Source organism: Channa argus, chromosome 17 (assembly GCF_033026475.1).
Source record: "Channa argus isolate prfri chromosome 17, Channa argus male v1.0, whole genome shotgun sequence".
Lineage (NCBI taxonomy): Eukaryota > Metazoa > Chordata > Actinopteri > Anabantiformes > Channidae > Channa > Channa argus.
In genome coordinates this window covers 10152049-10168215 of record NC_090213.1, presented here as the reverse complement: position 1 = coordinate 10168215, position 16167 = coordinate 10152049, and the positions used below count along the sequence as shown (strand labels likewise).

At 39.6% G+C, this 16167-nt stretch overlaps 1 protein-coding gene across 7 annotated transcripts in view; it reads right to left on the bottom strand.

Annotated features, from left to right (window-relative positions):
* Positions 1–16167, bottom strand: part of stxbp5a (syntaxin binding protein 5a (tomosyn)) — an 83524-nt gene that overhangs the window by 26996 nt on the left and 40361 nt on the right. For all 7 annotated transcript variants that reach the window (XR_010911246.1, XM_067482298.1, XM_067482292.1 and 4 more), the window contains 3 exons: positions 13379–13513; positions 7157–7220; positions 6211–6294 (listed from right to left, as the gene is read on the bottom strand). Coding sequence is in view for 6 of the 7 variants with exons in the window: in XM_067482298.1 (XP_067338399.1) it covers positions 6211–6294; positions 7157–7220; positions 13379–13513 (283 nt within the window). In the remaining variant the exon portion in view is untranslated. The remainder of the gene's footprint in view (positions 1–6210; positions 6295–7156; positions 7221–13378; positions 13514–16167) is intronic.

Genomic DNA, 16167 nt, shown 5'->3' with positions numbered 1-16167 from the left:
TCAGAAATGTCATGTGTCATATGTCTAAAACTGAAATGCACAAATACATTATTAACATGTTTTATATATCAGTAGGTGCTGAGAAAACACAGCCACCGGTTATCTACCATTAAGTGTTAAGATGTGTCAACAGGAAATTGACAACGAAACAATGCAATGCCAATACACCTTGATACCAATAATGCATTTGTTGCTCCAAGTGCCGAATTCATTTAAAAAACTGAGGGCTAAAAATACTAGAACTAATAAATGTGAATCATAAAAAAGTATCTTTAGCAAATGCAAATTAATTTTGCCAACATATTTAGCATAAACTAATTTTACACTGGATAGTAAGTATGTGGAGATTGATTTTCTTCGTTAGATTAATTTAAATTCACTAAATACATTGATTGTATCAACTCATAATTTTTTTAATACTATTATTAAACCCAACACATTTTAGTTATTGATTTACTTAAGGCTTATGGTGTGTGAGTAACTTATGTTGTGTCCCTCACTTAGTTAATCCATTTTACTCACATTTTTATCACTTAAAATCTACTTGTGTGTCACTTTGTTCTTACAATATTTTAAGTCAAAACTGATCACATTTTGTAGAGTGTAGGTTACTTTATATATATGTCAAATAATTGAGCCGCATGTATTTTTAGTTTAGGAATTTTATCAGTGAATTATCGGCAAATGCAAGAAGAAGGTCCTGGTGTTACAACATCATTAGTATTACAAGAGTAACTTCCAGGCCATCCTGGCGGATAGACTCCTACAGAGACTGGCCATCCGTAAAGAACAATATTCTGTCTGCTAATGGAAATTATGCCAGACTTGCCAAATGACCCATAAGCTATCAATTATCTGTCCTTATACTCAACAGGTCTTGGGGGGAAATACTGGATAATGAAGCCATACTTGTGTCAGAGAGAGTTTGTAAATAATGTTTATGTGCATTTTTTTTCTGTTGTCAGACAACCAGATGGGAGGGATTTACTGCATAAGGACATCTCAAATAGAGTCAGCTGAGCTGCCTGTCAACAAGAATACCTCAGGAATTTCTGGCACCGTACTGTCCAACACAGACATCCTCAGTCTTAGCACTGCATCCAGCATTCAGAATGTGCTCAGGTTATCTTCCCCGTAGACTCTGGTGTTAACCTCTGTTAATAATACAAATTCCTCCACGACCAAAGCAGTTCTGTTTTAACAGCTGGAAAATTATGCCGAGTGTTGATGGGAATTTGGTTAAGTGCTTAGCTCTGAGACTACTAGTCTTGGACACATCGAGTTGCATTTCCGCAGGCTTACACTCACTGGCTTCTTCATTAGAAGGCTGGGCTTCATTAGAAGCCTTACTTATGGGCTGTTCACATTAGCCATCTGTAGAATACATTGGTAAGTGTGAATAAAGGGCCATTGAAGGTTTGAAACCGAAATTCATTTACTCAGTGAATAGTAGCCATCGGGAGATAGATAGGATGGGAAGGAGGGAAGTACAAATTCAGATCTGGCAGTGATTTCAGCCATTCATCAGGGCTAAACTCAGAACAAGGTGTTGAGTCAGACAGAGCAGAGTGGAAGAGAGTAGGGTCAGGGTGACGGATGCTCTCTGGCTAGCACTCACTGGAAACCCATACTGCTGAGCCACAGCTAATAATAGAGCACCCAGTGAAAGACACAGAGTAGAAGGCATGCCTTCTCAGCTTTTTGAGAGCTTGTAAAAACAAGTTTTATTGCCTCCGCTCTGTGTTTGAACTCTGCCGGAAACTTTGTTGTTGCCGAGGAGCCAGGTTGAGTTCGCCTATTTCTGCAGTTTGACAGGGTCTACAACTAACAAAAACTACCTTTATTTGAGTGCAACCAAGTTCATTACTCCCTTATGTGCACCCTTATTTGTAGACATTGCGTGAGAGTTTGCAAGAATAATTAAAAATGTACCCAAAAAAAACCCAAAACTCACAAAAACAACTTATCTTTGTCCTGTCACAGACCACAGACCGCCTTTAACATATTTAAACATCCACAAATCACCATCAGAACTCAAATATGCTTTAAGACATGCTTATTCCAAAGTCTAAATCCATTACTGCACGGTCTGTTGGCTTATCCTGCTGCTGAATAGAAGAAGAGGAAAGGCTTCCTTGTTCGTTTCAGTCGACATCTTTGATATTTGGCAGCAAGCTTCTGGGCAAGAAGTGTTAGAATGAAAGCATGCAGCAAGAACAAGGATGCAGAACACGGAGAGTGTAGCTTGTGATGGATTTGATAGTTTTAAAATGTTATTTCGCCCTACAGTTTTGTTTTGCACAGTGAATGACAGCCAGCTAATCCATGCAGTGCAAATTGCTTATCCACTAAGTATTGATACATGTGGGTTTAAAAGAAAATATTGGCTAAGTAAAGTAATACAGCTTCTCTTCACAATACATTGGATGATATTTGTAAAGCAACCATCTTTGTGGTGGACATTGAAATAGTTCAGATTTAATAATCTTTCCACAATTAAATCCCAACATCCCTGCTATTCCATCACACACTGTGGGCCTGGACATATATACTGCTATGTTTTGGAGAAGGAGGTATTTCACATTATGAGGTAATATAATGAGTGTATAGGACCAAAATCTTTGGGAACTAAAAATCCTACAGCATGCCCCAAAACCTTTGTTCCATTTAGAACGTCCTCTTAACAAATATAGTTCTCACATCTGCAAACAGCATAACATAAATCATTTTAGATTAAACAACATGATCTTATCTGGGGAATGTAAATCAGAAATATGCTATGAATAATAATATGGCTTTTAAAAAGGTCCAAAACACATCTGTAATAAATATGTACATTTCTATATTATTGAACATGCCAGCCACCATCTCCCAGCAATGACTCATTACTCTATTCGATCTAAGATGTCTCCACAACTGCACAGAAGAATCATGCAGCATCCACAACCACAGTACACTACTGATGGACTACAGCAGAACTAAGAGGTTGTCCTTCAGTGCCCTTGAAGGTTGGTGGTCTCAGGCCAAAATAAAGTTATCTGACTCTGAAAACCATTTAGATATATTAGCCATGGGATTAACCCCAAGACATTCCAAAAGAGACGCCAGAACGGTTGTGTGTTGCAGGGTCTTTCGCTTCGTCAGTGTAAATCATAGTGAGTGAAAGAAGAAGCAGTGCCACCCCTCCACCCCACCCCCACCCCCTCTTCCCCTTCTCTTCAATTTCCACCCACTCAACCCCCAGTCCCTGGAGAGGTGTAACTGTAGGGGTTTGAAGAGAAGAGATGAACTCCCTTGGGAGATTCAGTACTAGAGACTGTAATGCCATAGGAGCAGCGGGTGGATATTAGCTTATCTGGAAGAGGGAGAGAGAGCAAAGGCATAGAGACAGGAAAACAGAGGGGGAGAGAGAGAGATCTGTACAAACCCAACATACAAAACCCACTCTCATTTTGTGTCTGTGTAGTCCTCTGTGACTCTGGATATCTCTGCGTGCTTACAACACCACAGCACTGCCAGTGGGCTGAGCATCAGCATGAGTGTTAATCTCATTATCTTAAATAGAGGGGTTTGGCTCTCTGTGCTGCATTCACCACTCTATGACCATCTACATGTTGAGTTTGCATGTGAGTGAGTATTTGTGTGTCCACCACCATTCAGTGGGCTTAAACCTCAATGGCAGGTTTATGAATGAGATATCCTGTTTACAGTCATATTCATATTCCACTACGGCTCAAGACCTTGGGTTGTGAAGGTCAGAAGAACTAAGATAAAACAGAAACATGCATTAGCTGTATTAATACCAAAGTTTTTTCTGAATTTCCAATTCCGAAACTGCCATTATTTGATCATATTTATATTACTGTCAGATGATAGAACAAGCAGCTGGGACAGTGACATATGTGGGTAGTGAGGTGATATCAACTGCCTGTATCTACACAGCACAGCTTAGCTAAATTATGGAGACGATCGACCATACAGTACATAGGTTTGACACATTCAGGACCACAGGGAATCAGAGCAGCTCTGACACGCTTCCTCTATTTTATGGTTGCGTCTCCTTTTAATTATAAGCACTAACTATTGCCTCTGGGGAAGCCAATAAAGCCACATGACTTTGCTTTAAAAATGTGGAATCTTTTGCAAATTGAAGTTGCCCTTTTTATGACCGTAATATGAATGCAAAATCACTATGCAACCTCGCAAGCTCATTCTGGAAACATGCACATGGCACAAAATCACAACATTGTTAAAATATGTTTCTTAAATAACTGTCTGGGTTTGCATCAAAGCTCGTGTGAAAAACTAATTTTCTTTAGTTGGCACCACACTCGCACAAAGTAGGCCCTATTTTTATTTTACTGTGTCCAGCGATTTAGATATTTCATAATTTTTAATTTAAAAAGAAGAATCTAATGGTTAGCTATTACTTTTCATTCTTAATTCATTTTGAAGCTGTGTGGCACAAATGAATTATTGAGTCCACGCAAAAGTTGGCTGTAGAACTCACACCAAAACATTTGCTTTGTCTAGAGCTACTATTTCTGATAAAACTGATAATATAAAGTCTTATTTCATCGCACTAACTAGTCTCTTTAGTACCACTAAGATCATTACATCTTTACCCTGTTTGAGATTTCCACCATCACATTTTCCACAAAGTCCTAAAACATTAAATTATTTGTTGTGAAAAATAATCAAATCTTAAAATAAAACATAAAATATAAAATATTTGTGTGTGGCAAACACATAAACCTCTAGGGTTATTAATCAACAGCGTATTTCCAGTAAATGGGATGCCAAACAGGTGTGACTTGGGAAGTCCCTGCTTTGCTTAAAGAAGAGAAATGTGGGTCTTCACAACACAGGTTTCTAGATGTGTGTCATGGCTCAAACAAGGGAGATTTCTGGAGACCTTAGGAGAAAAGTCAGTGGAGACTACCAGGCAGATAATGGTTACAAAGAGTTCTGGGAGGTCACAAGACGGAACCATAGGCTAATTTCTAGATATCTAAAGGCCTCTTTCACAGTAGCTAATATCAGTGTTTACCATAAGGACAAATCTGAAAACCAGTGGTGTACATAGCAGAGCAGGAAGACGCCACTTCACAACTTCAGAAAGAACATTGCTGTATTCCTACAGTTTATTCAAGAATGAGAGGATAAGCCAGAGGCTTGCTGAATGAGACTGAAGTAGAACTTTTTGGCTCAAATAAGAAGTGACAACTAAACACTGTATTCCAGCATATAAACCTCATCCCATCTGTGAAACATGATGGAGGCAGTATCATAATTTAAGCTTTGCTTCCTCTGGACCACAGTTTGCTATCATTGATGGAGCTTTAAATTCTGTGTTATAAACAAATTCTACGGAAAAAAGTTCAACGAAACAAGACAGAAACAAGACAACCACCCAAACCAAACGTCATTCTAGCAAAGAGGTTCAATCAGAAGAAATGTAAAGTCCTGACCTCAATCCTGTAGTAATGCTGTGAAAGGACCTGAAGCAGGCAGCTTACTCAAGGAAACCAACCAATTTCCCTGAGCTGAAGTTGATTTGTAAAGACAAATGGGCTAAAATCCCTCTAATATGCAGTGCTGATAAACAGACTCTGGAAAAGTTTAGATGAAGTTGTGGCTACAAAAACGATCACCCCAGTTACTGAAGGCAGGGGTTCACACAATTTTACAGCCCCAAACAAACATTTGGGAGCACATCATTTTCCATAATAATTAATGAATTTTGCAATTTATTTGACTAATTTGTTTAATTGGTTTCTGATTCTTTAGTCTTAGTACTTTAGTGTATATATGTGGTGATGTTTTAGGTCACATTTATGCACAAATCCAGAATTCTAAAGGCTTCACAAACATGACAAGTTATGTGTGAGTGACATGCAGAAATCACAAGCCTTGTCAGTTGCAGTAAACCTCAGACTTTACATCCATGTGCACACATGCGCACAGGCACACACGCACACACACACACACACACACACACACACACACACACACACACACACACACACACACACACACACACACACACACACACACACACAGAGTATACAGTACAGTTTAGCCCATGAATATGTGAATATGTGATTTAATTCCCAGTATTCTGTATTAAAGAAATACTCTGTGGATCAGAAGCAGGAGAATTGACTGAAAGCTGTTAGAGACGAGAGGAAACAGGACAGTTTTGCCTACCTCATCGTAAGTGTAGCGATAGTCAGCCTTCTTTGATTTCAGATCCCATAGGACCACGATCCCAGACTCAAATCCAATTATAAGCTGGAGAGACAGAGCGACAGGCAGTCAGTGAGATAGGTAAGAGAGATTATAGAGGGGAGATAGAATAGAACCCATGATGGACAGTAAAATAAGAAATACATTTGACATTCACACAAAGCATGAAAGGAAATCAGGTGTAAGCAGACTACAGTGACTTAGAAAAAAAACAGACTGCCATGGTTCACAATAGATGATAACAGAAAATGCTAATATATATTTTTAACATAAAGTGAAATGCTGTGTTTGATAGCTGGGACTTATTTATGGAGCATCAATTAAAATAAAAATATGTCAAAATTCAAATATGTGTCACTAAAGCAGACTATTTTACCTGTGCAATGGAAACTATCACCTCAAAGCTATGGTCTATAATGTGTGTGCTGATACAGTGAAGCTGTATTCACACAGTTTATTTGTAAGCAAGCCACAGAAAAAGTGACATACTGTATAAGAGAGGGTGTGGTGCATGTTACTTATCTCTCATTATTAAAAAAATCAAATTACCAAATCACTGTAGGAACTGATGATAATTGTGGAGTGAGAGGGAAACATCTTCTCTAACCCAAAGCTTTTATTCAGTCTACAGGCGGTTGCTTTGTTTATATTTGCATTATACCACTGACAGTAAATTTAAAAAGACTTTCTGGACTGATAACGCTGGCACAACACTATTTGTTTGTCCCCAGGACATCCTTAGCAAGCAGGTGTTTCCAGCAGCTGTGCCGCTTCACTCCTATCATCTAGGTAAGGTATGTGTATTAGCTTATACAAAAACCATTTAAACCAGAGCCAACTGTTGGGGAGAACAATATTTCACCAAGGTTTTATGTCAGTGTGTTGACAGAAATGTGGTATTATTTACCTTTCCCTCATCCATGGGGTTGTCACTTATATGTACAACTGGTCCAGGGTGGGCCTTGGAGGACCTTATGAGCAAGACAAAGAGAAAGACAAAAGGGAAAGATAAGAAAGTAAGAAAAAATGATATGATTATACTCAAAGAAGACTAAAGCTGTGTAGTTCACTTATCTTACATAATGATATATACGAGGAGAGTTAAGTGTGATTGAACTTAAGGAGGAGATCCACTAGGAAGGACAGAGCTGTCAGTCACTCTGAGGCTCTAAAAGGCTGTTCAAAGACATAAGCCCATGAAGGTTGTGATGGATGTCTCTAACAGGCCAGACAGTCCCCAATGGCTAAGTGTATGGGTGTGCGTGTGTCCATTTGCATTTCAGCGAAGAAGACAGCACAAAATGCTTGACCACCCCCTCCTCTCCCTCCCTCCTGTCTGTGCGTTACCCTCCAGACAGCCTTACGCCGTATCTCTCCCTGTGCCACGTGGCAGCAAAATGTACCTAACCTTCACTGCCTTACAGATGCAATGTCAGCTGTGGAGCGCCAGGGAAGGTCATAGCTGAAAAAGAAGTGACTGTTAGAGCCTGAAACATAACCCCGACACCATGGTGCAAGGGCAGTCTGACAAGGAGAGGAAGTAAGGAGCTGCTAAAAAACCTAAGTGGTGCAGAAGGATGCAAGGTGAGTGCAAGGCAAAGTCCTTGCTGAGTTCTTTATTCATCCTATAGTCTGACAGTGAAGGGCAGGGCATACTGATGATTAGATTTAAACTCAGAAAAGAGGCACATAAAACAGTATTTTAATAAAAGCACATTTTATAGGGTAAATATATAGATGTGGAGAGATGTTCAGCTTAGCTTATCACATCTTCACAAATTATTGCATGAGTATAAGCAAAAGGCCAAAGAAAGGACGAATCTACAGCAACCTGTGTGTATGTTTGCGTACTTGAAGATGGAAGAGAGGAAATTTTGGCTGATCCTCCCTTTCATCCAGTCCTCAACGGGGTCTCTGAGGGTTAAGATGTGGCTTTAATGTTATCATGAACCTGTTTACACACTCACAGCAAATTGGTGAGGACCTGATCAAACAGAGAATTATTGAGTGATGACTTGGTTCAGGGTTAGGGTAAGGTTAGGATACTTTTCCAGGAAACCTATGTAAGTCCATGTAAAGGCCTAACGAATGATGAAAACAAATTGTGTGCGTCTATGTGTGTGTGTTAGAAGGTAGCAGTCAGTGGGCAGACAGGCAGTCAGTTGTCTCTATATTTAGCTGTTAGTGCTGGAGCCTTATTACCTAAGCTCTGCTGCAGCTGGAGCTGTTGATTTATCTAATCCCCCTTCACTGCCTGTCCGTCAACTAACAGCACATTTACACACACACTTGCATGATGGCATAATTACCACAACTTAACACCGGGCCCATTTGTAAAACATTTACAAATAAAAAACAATGACCCTCTTACTGAATTACAAATGTAACTTGTATGAATAAAAGGTTCACTCCCCTGTCCTACTGAACTACATGCTTTATCTCCCCCTTGATGAAGGATTTTATCTGCGACCATCTCTGAAGTACCCCGTCAAATTCTGTAACAACTCTGCTTAGTTGAAGCCTATAGATATACAGCAAATAAACCTCAAATGAACATATACACAAAGTCCACAAATGCACATTCCCGTTTGGAGATAAAGGAATCACCATGGCAACAGAGGCAGGATGGGCAGATTGCAGACAGACTCCCAAAAATCATCCATACTGTGCCACAATTACACAAATCCACCCACACAAACATGCAGACAGACACACACGCACACGCATGGAAACAACGCCTGTTATAAATACTTCAGCACGCTCCTGTGGACACACATTTGTGCTTGCGTACTGCTAATGACTCTGCGCTTTGCATACAGAGTAATAAGGGCTTCAGGGACAGGAAACATGTAAGCAATGTATTTATTTATTTTTTGGTTATTTGCCAGCTGGAGATCCTAACGTGATTCCAGGGGTGACCTGGCCAAAATGGCAGCAGTCTCGTTGTTGTTTTTAGCTACCGATTTGTGGTCTTATGTGTCACATACTGTATACATATGACGGCTTGAGCTAAACTAAAGTATAATACTTATTTGATAAATTATAAACTCTTGAAAATCTTCCTCCTTGTAAAACCTTCAGTCCAAACATCCATCAGTCAACAGGTCAAACTCTTATGGCACCAAATTTCTATCAATTATTACCCCCACCCAGTGATGCCTGTGTTACGTTAATAAAATCAACCCTTACATTGGCATTTAGTCATTTGGCAGATGTTTTTATCCAAAGTGACTTTAAAGTGAAGCCCAAAGGAAGCAACATTTTTTAACACGTTAATGTACGGTATGTATGGAATATGTAACTGAATATGCAAATCCATACACATACACAACTTAATTGCACACACGCGCCCACACACGCAATAAAGCAATTGTTTTGGGTCTGCAGGGGGAGTTATAAGGGGGAGCTATAAGGCCCAGGAAGTTGGCTAAACATTCATTCTGAAAACCTCTCCGCTGAATACACACACATATTAAAAGTACATTGATATAAACATCAAACAAAAACAGGTATGATTTTTGATATTACCTATGAATATAAACACAATTGTTCAGTCAGCCTGCCGTTTCAATAAATTAGATGCATTACATTAAATAAACACACACACACACACACACACTCCTGAACATCTGGTGTCACCACAGGTGACACTCTGAGGCAGCAGAGGCATAGTCACCATGACAGTGTCACCGCAGTAACATGGCTTGAACAGCCTGTTTGCAGCACACCCGTACAGTATGTGGCCTTATGTTCCCTGATTAGACTGTGACTGTGTGTGTCTCGATGCACTGGAGCGTACGAAAGCCCATGTGCAAAGCTAATTTGTTACCGTTAAGTATTACTTCAGGTAATCATACGTAATTATGTGGGTATTTAGGCAAGAAAGACATGCTCCATAAACAAAATGCCAAATACTGAAATTGACCAAAATAGATGCTTCTTGCATCTTTGTCAGCTCAGTGGTGATACACATTCTGTTATTTATGGGTTAAACTTACTGGAAGACAGCAGTAGCAAAAGAAACAATATATGATAGCTGAGTTGCAGAAATATGTGTAATCCTCTAAATTAACTCTCAGCTAAAAAAAACAATATATCAAACAAAAATATCAAATACAAAGAGTTTGCATCCCCACCTCCAAAAAGCTAAAAATGAAGAGACAATAATACAAAGCACAAAGCAAAGTCAACTTAGAAATGGTTGAAAAAAACAAGGTATATGTTTTACCATGCCTTCCCAGTGTCCAGATTTATTCAAAACATGTTGATAGATTTGAAGAATGGCATGACAACCAAGCAATCCTGTAAAAGAAAATTGTGTTATATATTATTACAAATGCTGCTCAGAGTTTAGGTGAAGGGGTTAGAAGAGGTTATAAAGGCAGAGGGAGAAGAGAACTGGAGAGGCCTCAGGACAATGTGTTCACATGAATTATGTGTCATAATAAGACATTAACATTTTGGATCTCCTGTTCCACATTTTTTCCTCTCTCTGTAAACAATTACAATCAAGGTGAATCAAGTGAAAATATGCTCACACGCACACACACAAACACGGACACACTCACACACACGAAGGGAGGCTGCCAGCCACACCACATGTGAACATTCTTGCATTTATTTCCATGGCCTTATTGCAATGTCCTTAATGCCGATAGCGCTGACTGACCTATAGTGCTCTGTTAGTTATGTACTGTAAGACATGGGTTAATTTAATAGGCTTTTGAGAACAGTACCTTGGGAACAGAGGTGTGAGTCATCCAGACACACAGAGCATTGGGCAGGCCAAACCTGGGGCTACTGGAACAGCTACTGCAGCTCATCTCCAAATAGCGGGACCCAAGGGAAGAGAAGCTATAGCATCCACACTAGCTTCATCACAGCAATCACAAGACGACAGTAATGTTAGTGAACAAGTGTCCACTAACAATCAATAAATCACAAGGTTCGGAGTTTAGTCTGCAGGTCTAACTACTATAAGTTTATTCTAAAAAGGTTGTCTTAAATTAGTTTCTTTTTTGAATTTACAGCTTAAATCCTAAAGACAGCTATATATTTACCATAAAAGATAAGATAAATATGATGATTTAAAAAGCGCAGAAGCTCCTCACATTAAAGACTCAACCAGCAACCATTTGCTCCTTTTTTCTTGATGAATGACTTAAACAATTAATCAATAATAAAAATTAATTAATTATTTGTCACTCGACTCATCGTTACAACTCTAATTTAAGCCAAGTTACACTGTTGCATGATGACAACATAAGAGCATAACAACAGGAGAGGCACATAAACTTTGTATCTGGACGTCAACCCCCCCCCCCCAATCCCACAGCTGTCAGAGACACACAGGTTGACAGGTAGAAAAACAAAAATCCCCTCACAAATCTCAAAGTCGCATCAAAGCAAACCACAGAGACACACTCATACACTCAAACGGATATGCAAACTGAGAGCATCTGTAACAAATCTGTGAATCAATTCCTGGCAGAGCTGCCATTTTCAAGACATAAACTCCCACAGAGTGGATGTGTGAGTGATTGAGGTCTGAACACGGAGATATGGAAAGCTAATTTCCTCTAACGAATTGTGCAGAGCTACAGTTTTGATGGACCAACCCATGTGTCAAATAAAGTCTTAACACAGCTGTTGGGAGTGGCAGAGCTAAATGTTATAAGAGATGATGGGAGAATTTCTGAGTGACTAATTCTTTGGGCGTGTTGAGGAAATGGAGGTTGATAGATAAGTATATATGCAGTTCAAGTAGATTAAAAGATAAATACAATTGTAATAGTTAACAAATGTTATCTATGGTTAGTGTATTATTGTAATTTTAATATTGTAAATGTATTGTATGAATGTTGTCTATCTGAGATTTTTTATGGTGGCACATTTTTTATCTTATCTTTTATGCAGGTTAACCTCAAAATGGCATTTAAATCCTGACTCTTCCCATCTATCCAAGCAAGGCACTTTAGCCCAAATCTCTGTTGATTAGACATAAAAGTTAAAAACTAAGTGCTTTGAATAAAGGCACTATATAAATGCAGTCCATTATTTCACGCAATGCATGTTGATCTAATAATTATTCCCACTTGCTGTACGTGCAGCAGATGCTCTTATGAATTAATGATGAAAGTTTCTCTTTTCCAATCAGCCAACTATTTCTAACACTCCAGAGATGTATTAACTTCTCCCAGAAAGTGCTTTTTCATGACTATATGAGTAACGTTGGAGCAGAGGAGATGTTGAAATAATAAGTGAATGGCCACAGTAGGAACAAAAACACTGAGAGCTGCAGTAGATGGATCTAGTGAAGAGAAGTGAAAGGCACACTAAAGGTGAAGCAGAAAAAAAAAAAAAAAGATCAGAGTTAAGCAAAGAAAGTGGATGTTATTGCTTGTCCTTTAGTCAAGAAGAACCCCATTATCTCTATCTTATCTTCAGGATCTCCTCTCTATCTCATCATTATCACTCTCTACCTTTCTCTACTGCCCTTTTTTCTTTAATTTCCATCCTCTTCTCTATCTGCACTTATCTGCACATCTCCATCTTCCTTCTTAAAGCCATCTTATACTTTGCTTCTTGTTACCTGCATTTATCCTTCAGTCACCAGTCCATTCCTCTCCACCATTACTCTGAATGCCCTTTTCCCTGGGCAAAAGCCCTGTCTCCTCCATCCCACTGCATCTTCTCCCTGTCATACACTCTCCCTCCTTTCTCTCCCACCACTCACTCGCCTTTTCTTCCCTGCAGCCCTGTTGACGAGACAAGACGTTTGTGTGTACCATACACTGATCTCTGCAGACACCTGTTTAACCCCCCACCCCCCTTCCCCCATTTTCTTCACTCTATCTCTGCACACACACACAAACACAGAGGGGGATGTGGGGAAAGCATGAAGCAAAATGCTTCAGTGAATAATTTAAGTCCCTACAGCAGGGAACCAAAATGGAGCCTGTCAAGCTGACAGATCCATTCACTTACTGATGATTCTTATCGTATTACATGTAAACTACTATACCTTTTGTTATGTAAAATGGTAATTACAGAGCACAAAAAATGCAAAGACCTTTCAGGGCAAAATGTGGGAGGCAGCATGAGAGGGACACATGCCCAGCACACTTACAGTTCAATGGCTTTGTTCCACATGATGACATAGCCTGAGAGCATAAAGGACTCCACGTTGACGATGTGGATGTTCCCCCTTTCTGTGCCGATGTACAACCATTTACTCTGGAAGGGCAGGTGGCAGAAGGTTATTCTGCAAAGAGAAGGAATGGATAGTGTTAGAAAAGCAGGAAAGAAGGAGTAGTTGGAAGAGGAAGGGCGGCCAAACCAGGAAGAAGGAAACAGATAGCCAAGAGACAGAAACTTCTTATAAATCAGACAACGTCCTATTATAACAAATTATGCAAAACAGTGTGAGGGTTATTTACCACTCCATCAGGTCGAAGCAGTCAAGATGAGAGTGGCAAACCAAAGAGATTTTAGACTTATTCAATCAGCCCCTTTTCTCCAGACCTACAGGATCCACGAGGGCAAAGAGACACCCATAATTCTCTTCTCTTTTCATCACCACCCCCAATCTCCTCCTTTCATCCATCTATCAGACTTAAGTTTAATGAGAGGTTATAAACCTTTCCCTCCTTAACTGTGACTATCCATTCATCTTCTCATCCCCTTTTCATCATTTTGTTCTTTCATCCAGCCTCTGATTCAACCTCCAATCCGTCTAAGGAATAGTAATGTACAACCTCTGTGTTTCAAGGACGTTGGGACTCCTCAAATGATGTTTTGAATTCTGCATGATGGTTTAAGCTACACCTGTGGACTTCAGGGGCTTGTATCTATAAGTTTCATCAGCCACCCAAGTAGGACAGGAACTGTGTGAAGAAGGAGAAAAAAAGGGTGGGGTCTAGGGTATTCCCCCATCAATTCAGGCAAATTAGTTCATATTTAGCCATAGAATCACTCAGGACAACAAGTTTCATTTTTGGTTGTATACCCTGCTGTCAAAGTACATCAAAATTAGGTTCAATGGTGCGTTGACAGAGATTGAATTCAAAGTAGCACTGAATTCAAGACAAGGCACTATTCCTGGAAGGTTGATCTCTTTTCTCTGCTTTGGCGGCTTTTTTCCAAAACATTGTGACCCTGTCTCAAAATAGTTTTGCATTAGCAAACATGTTTTGCAGAAAAACATTATTTTATCTACTCAAAGAGTCCATATTGTGTCAGAGTGAGGACTCACTGAAATTGGCTGCACATGCAAAACATTTACAGGTAAGCTATTTAATTAGTGTTCGTTGCAATAGCCTCTCCTGGGAAACGATAGCATGACTAAAATGTTTATGGTAATTGAAATTGACTAGTTAAGGTTAGGGAAAGATTGCGGTCAATATTTCAAATATTATTACCTGCCAACATCCTAAAGTGCCTTAGTTGTCTAAGACCGACAAAATGTGGCAGCATTAGAACATGATATTTCATGGCTTGGCAAAAAAAGTAGCAAGTAAATATAATCTTGGCAGATTGGTGTAAACCTATTGAATACATTTCCTGTCTCTTGCTCGCTCTCTGAGTCAATCTACTAACAGTCTTGCAGTAGAGATGCACTGAAAGTAGCAGTCCACTAGACAGAAAGACAGAGTGAAACTTAGTGACTGGAACACTGGTCACAGAGCAACACCTACAGTAAATATAAGAGCCTACACACTAACCCACATTTACAAATAGCAGTTCTGCTGACTGGCTTTTCAAGTTTAAAAAAGTTTAAAAAAAAAATCTTAACCCAGGGGCCCTACAGAAATATAGAAGCATGTCGACAGATATGTTATATAACGTTTGCCGCCTAGAAATATTCGGGGCAACACTGTGGTTCTTAGAAAATGCATTCCTGCATGCTAATGAGTCAACTGGACGTGATTTTTATTTTTTGAAAAGGGTTAAAAGAGTATGAGCTGACTTACTCAAACATGGACAGTTGGTCACATACTTCTACAGACTTACTTAACCAGGCAAGATGACTAAGAGCAACATGACTTTTCATGACAACTTGTGGCATCTTTATGTCCAGTAGGCAGACTGTCTACTGGATTTAATGTCCTTTTCCATCTGCACAAACAGATGTGCCGCGACTATGCATATGAGAGCTGGAGTGTGCGCATGTGTTGGTTTTCAGAGAGAAGCTTTCGTAAAAACAAACCGTGCATGAATGTCTGTTTATACACATTTGTTTTTGTGTGTATGTGCACACGCGTCTCAGCAATGAATATGAATTACCGCAATTACATATGTACTGAATGCAAATGTGTTTTAATGTATAATGTGTTGTTGCATAGTAGTTTGTTTGGTGCGTGCATGTGTATGCACCAACATGCAAGTTTAACTAAGTGTTATGAGTGCCTCAGAGTACAAGAGGGCCAACTGAGAGGCTGTGTCAGGAGCATAATTATACAAATTTGCTCACAGTTTGTGTGTGTGGGCGTGGGTGTGTGTCTGTTTCTCCGTGTGTGCGCCAGCAAACACGGACCCAAGTGTTTGTGTGATTGCATGTATATTTTTGTGTGTGTTTGTGTGTCATTGTGTTCATATTTGTCATGTACACACGTGTCTCCTGGTCAAATCTCCGGTTTCAAGAGGTCACGACACACAAAGGCAGCTGCCAACTTGCAGGCTGAGGGCCAAACACATTGCCTCAGAAATGACAGACGCCTGCCACGCACAAATGTGGGTCTAACTACACTCTGGGGTAGATGTATAACACCATGTTTTACTCACCCTGCAAATTAACTTAGTAGAGGGGAAAATGTTGAAAATAATTTCTAACACAGGATCTCTTTTGATTGAGCTCCTTTTTCTGAACATTTGATACTCTGCCATACAGCAATGACAGCAATACAATAGTGTGGTATG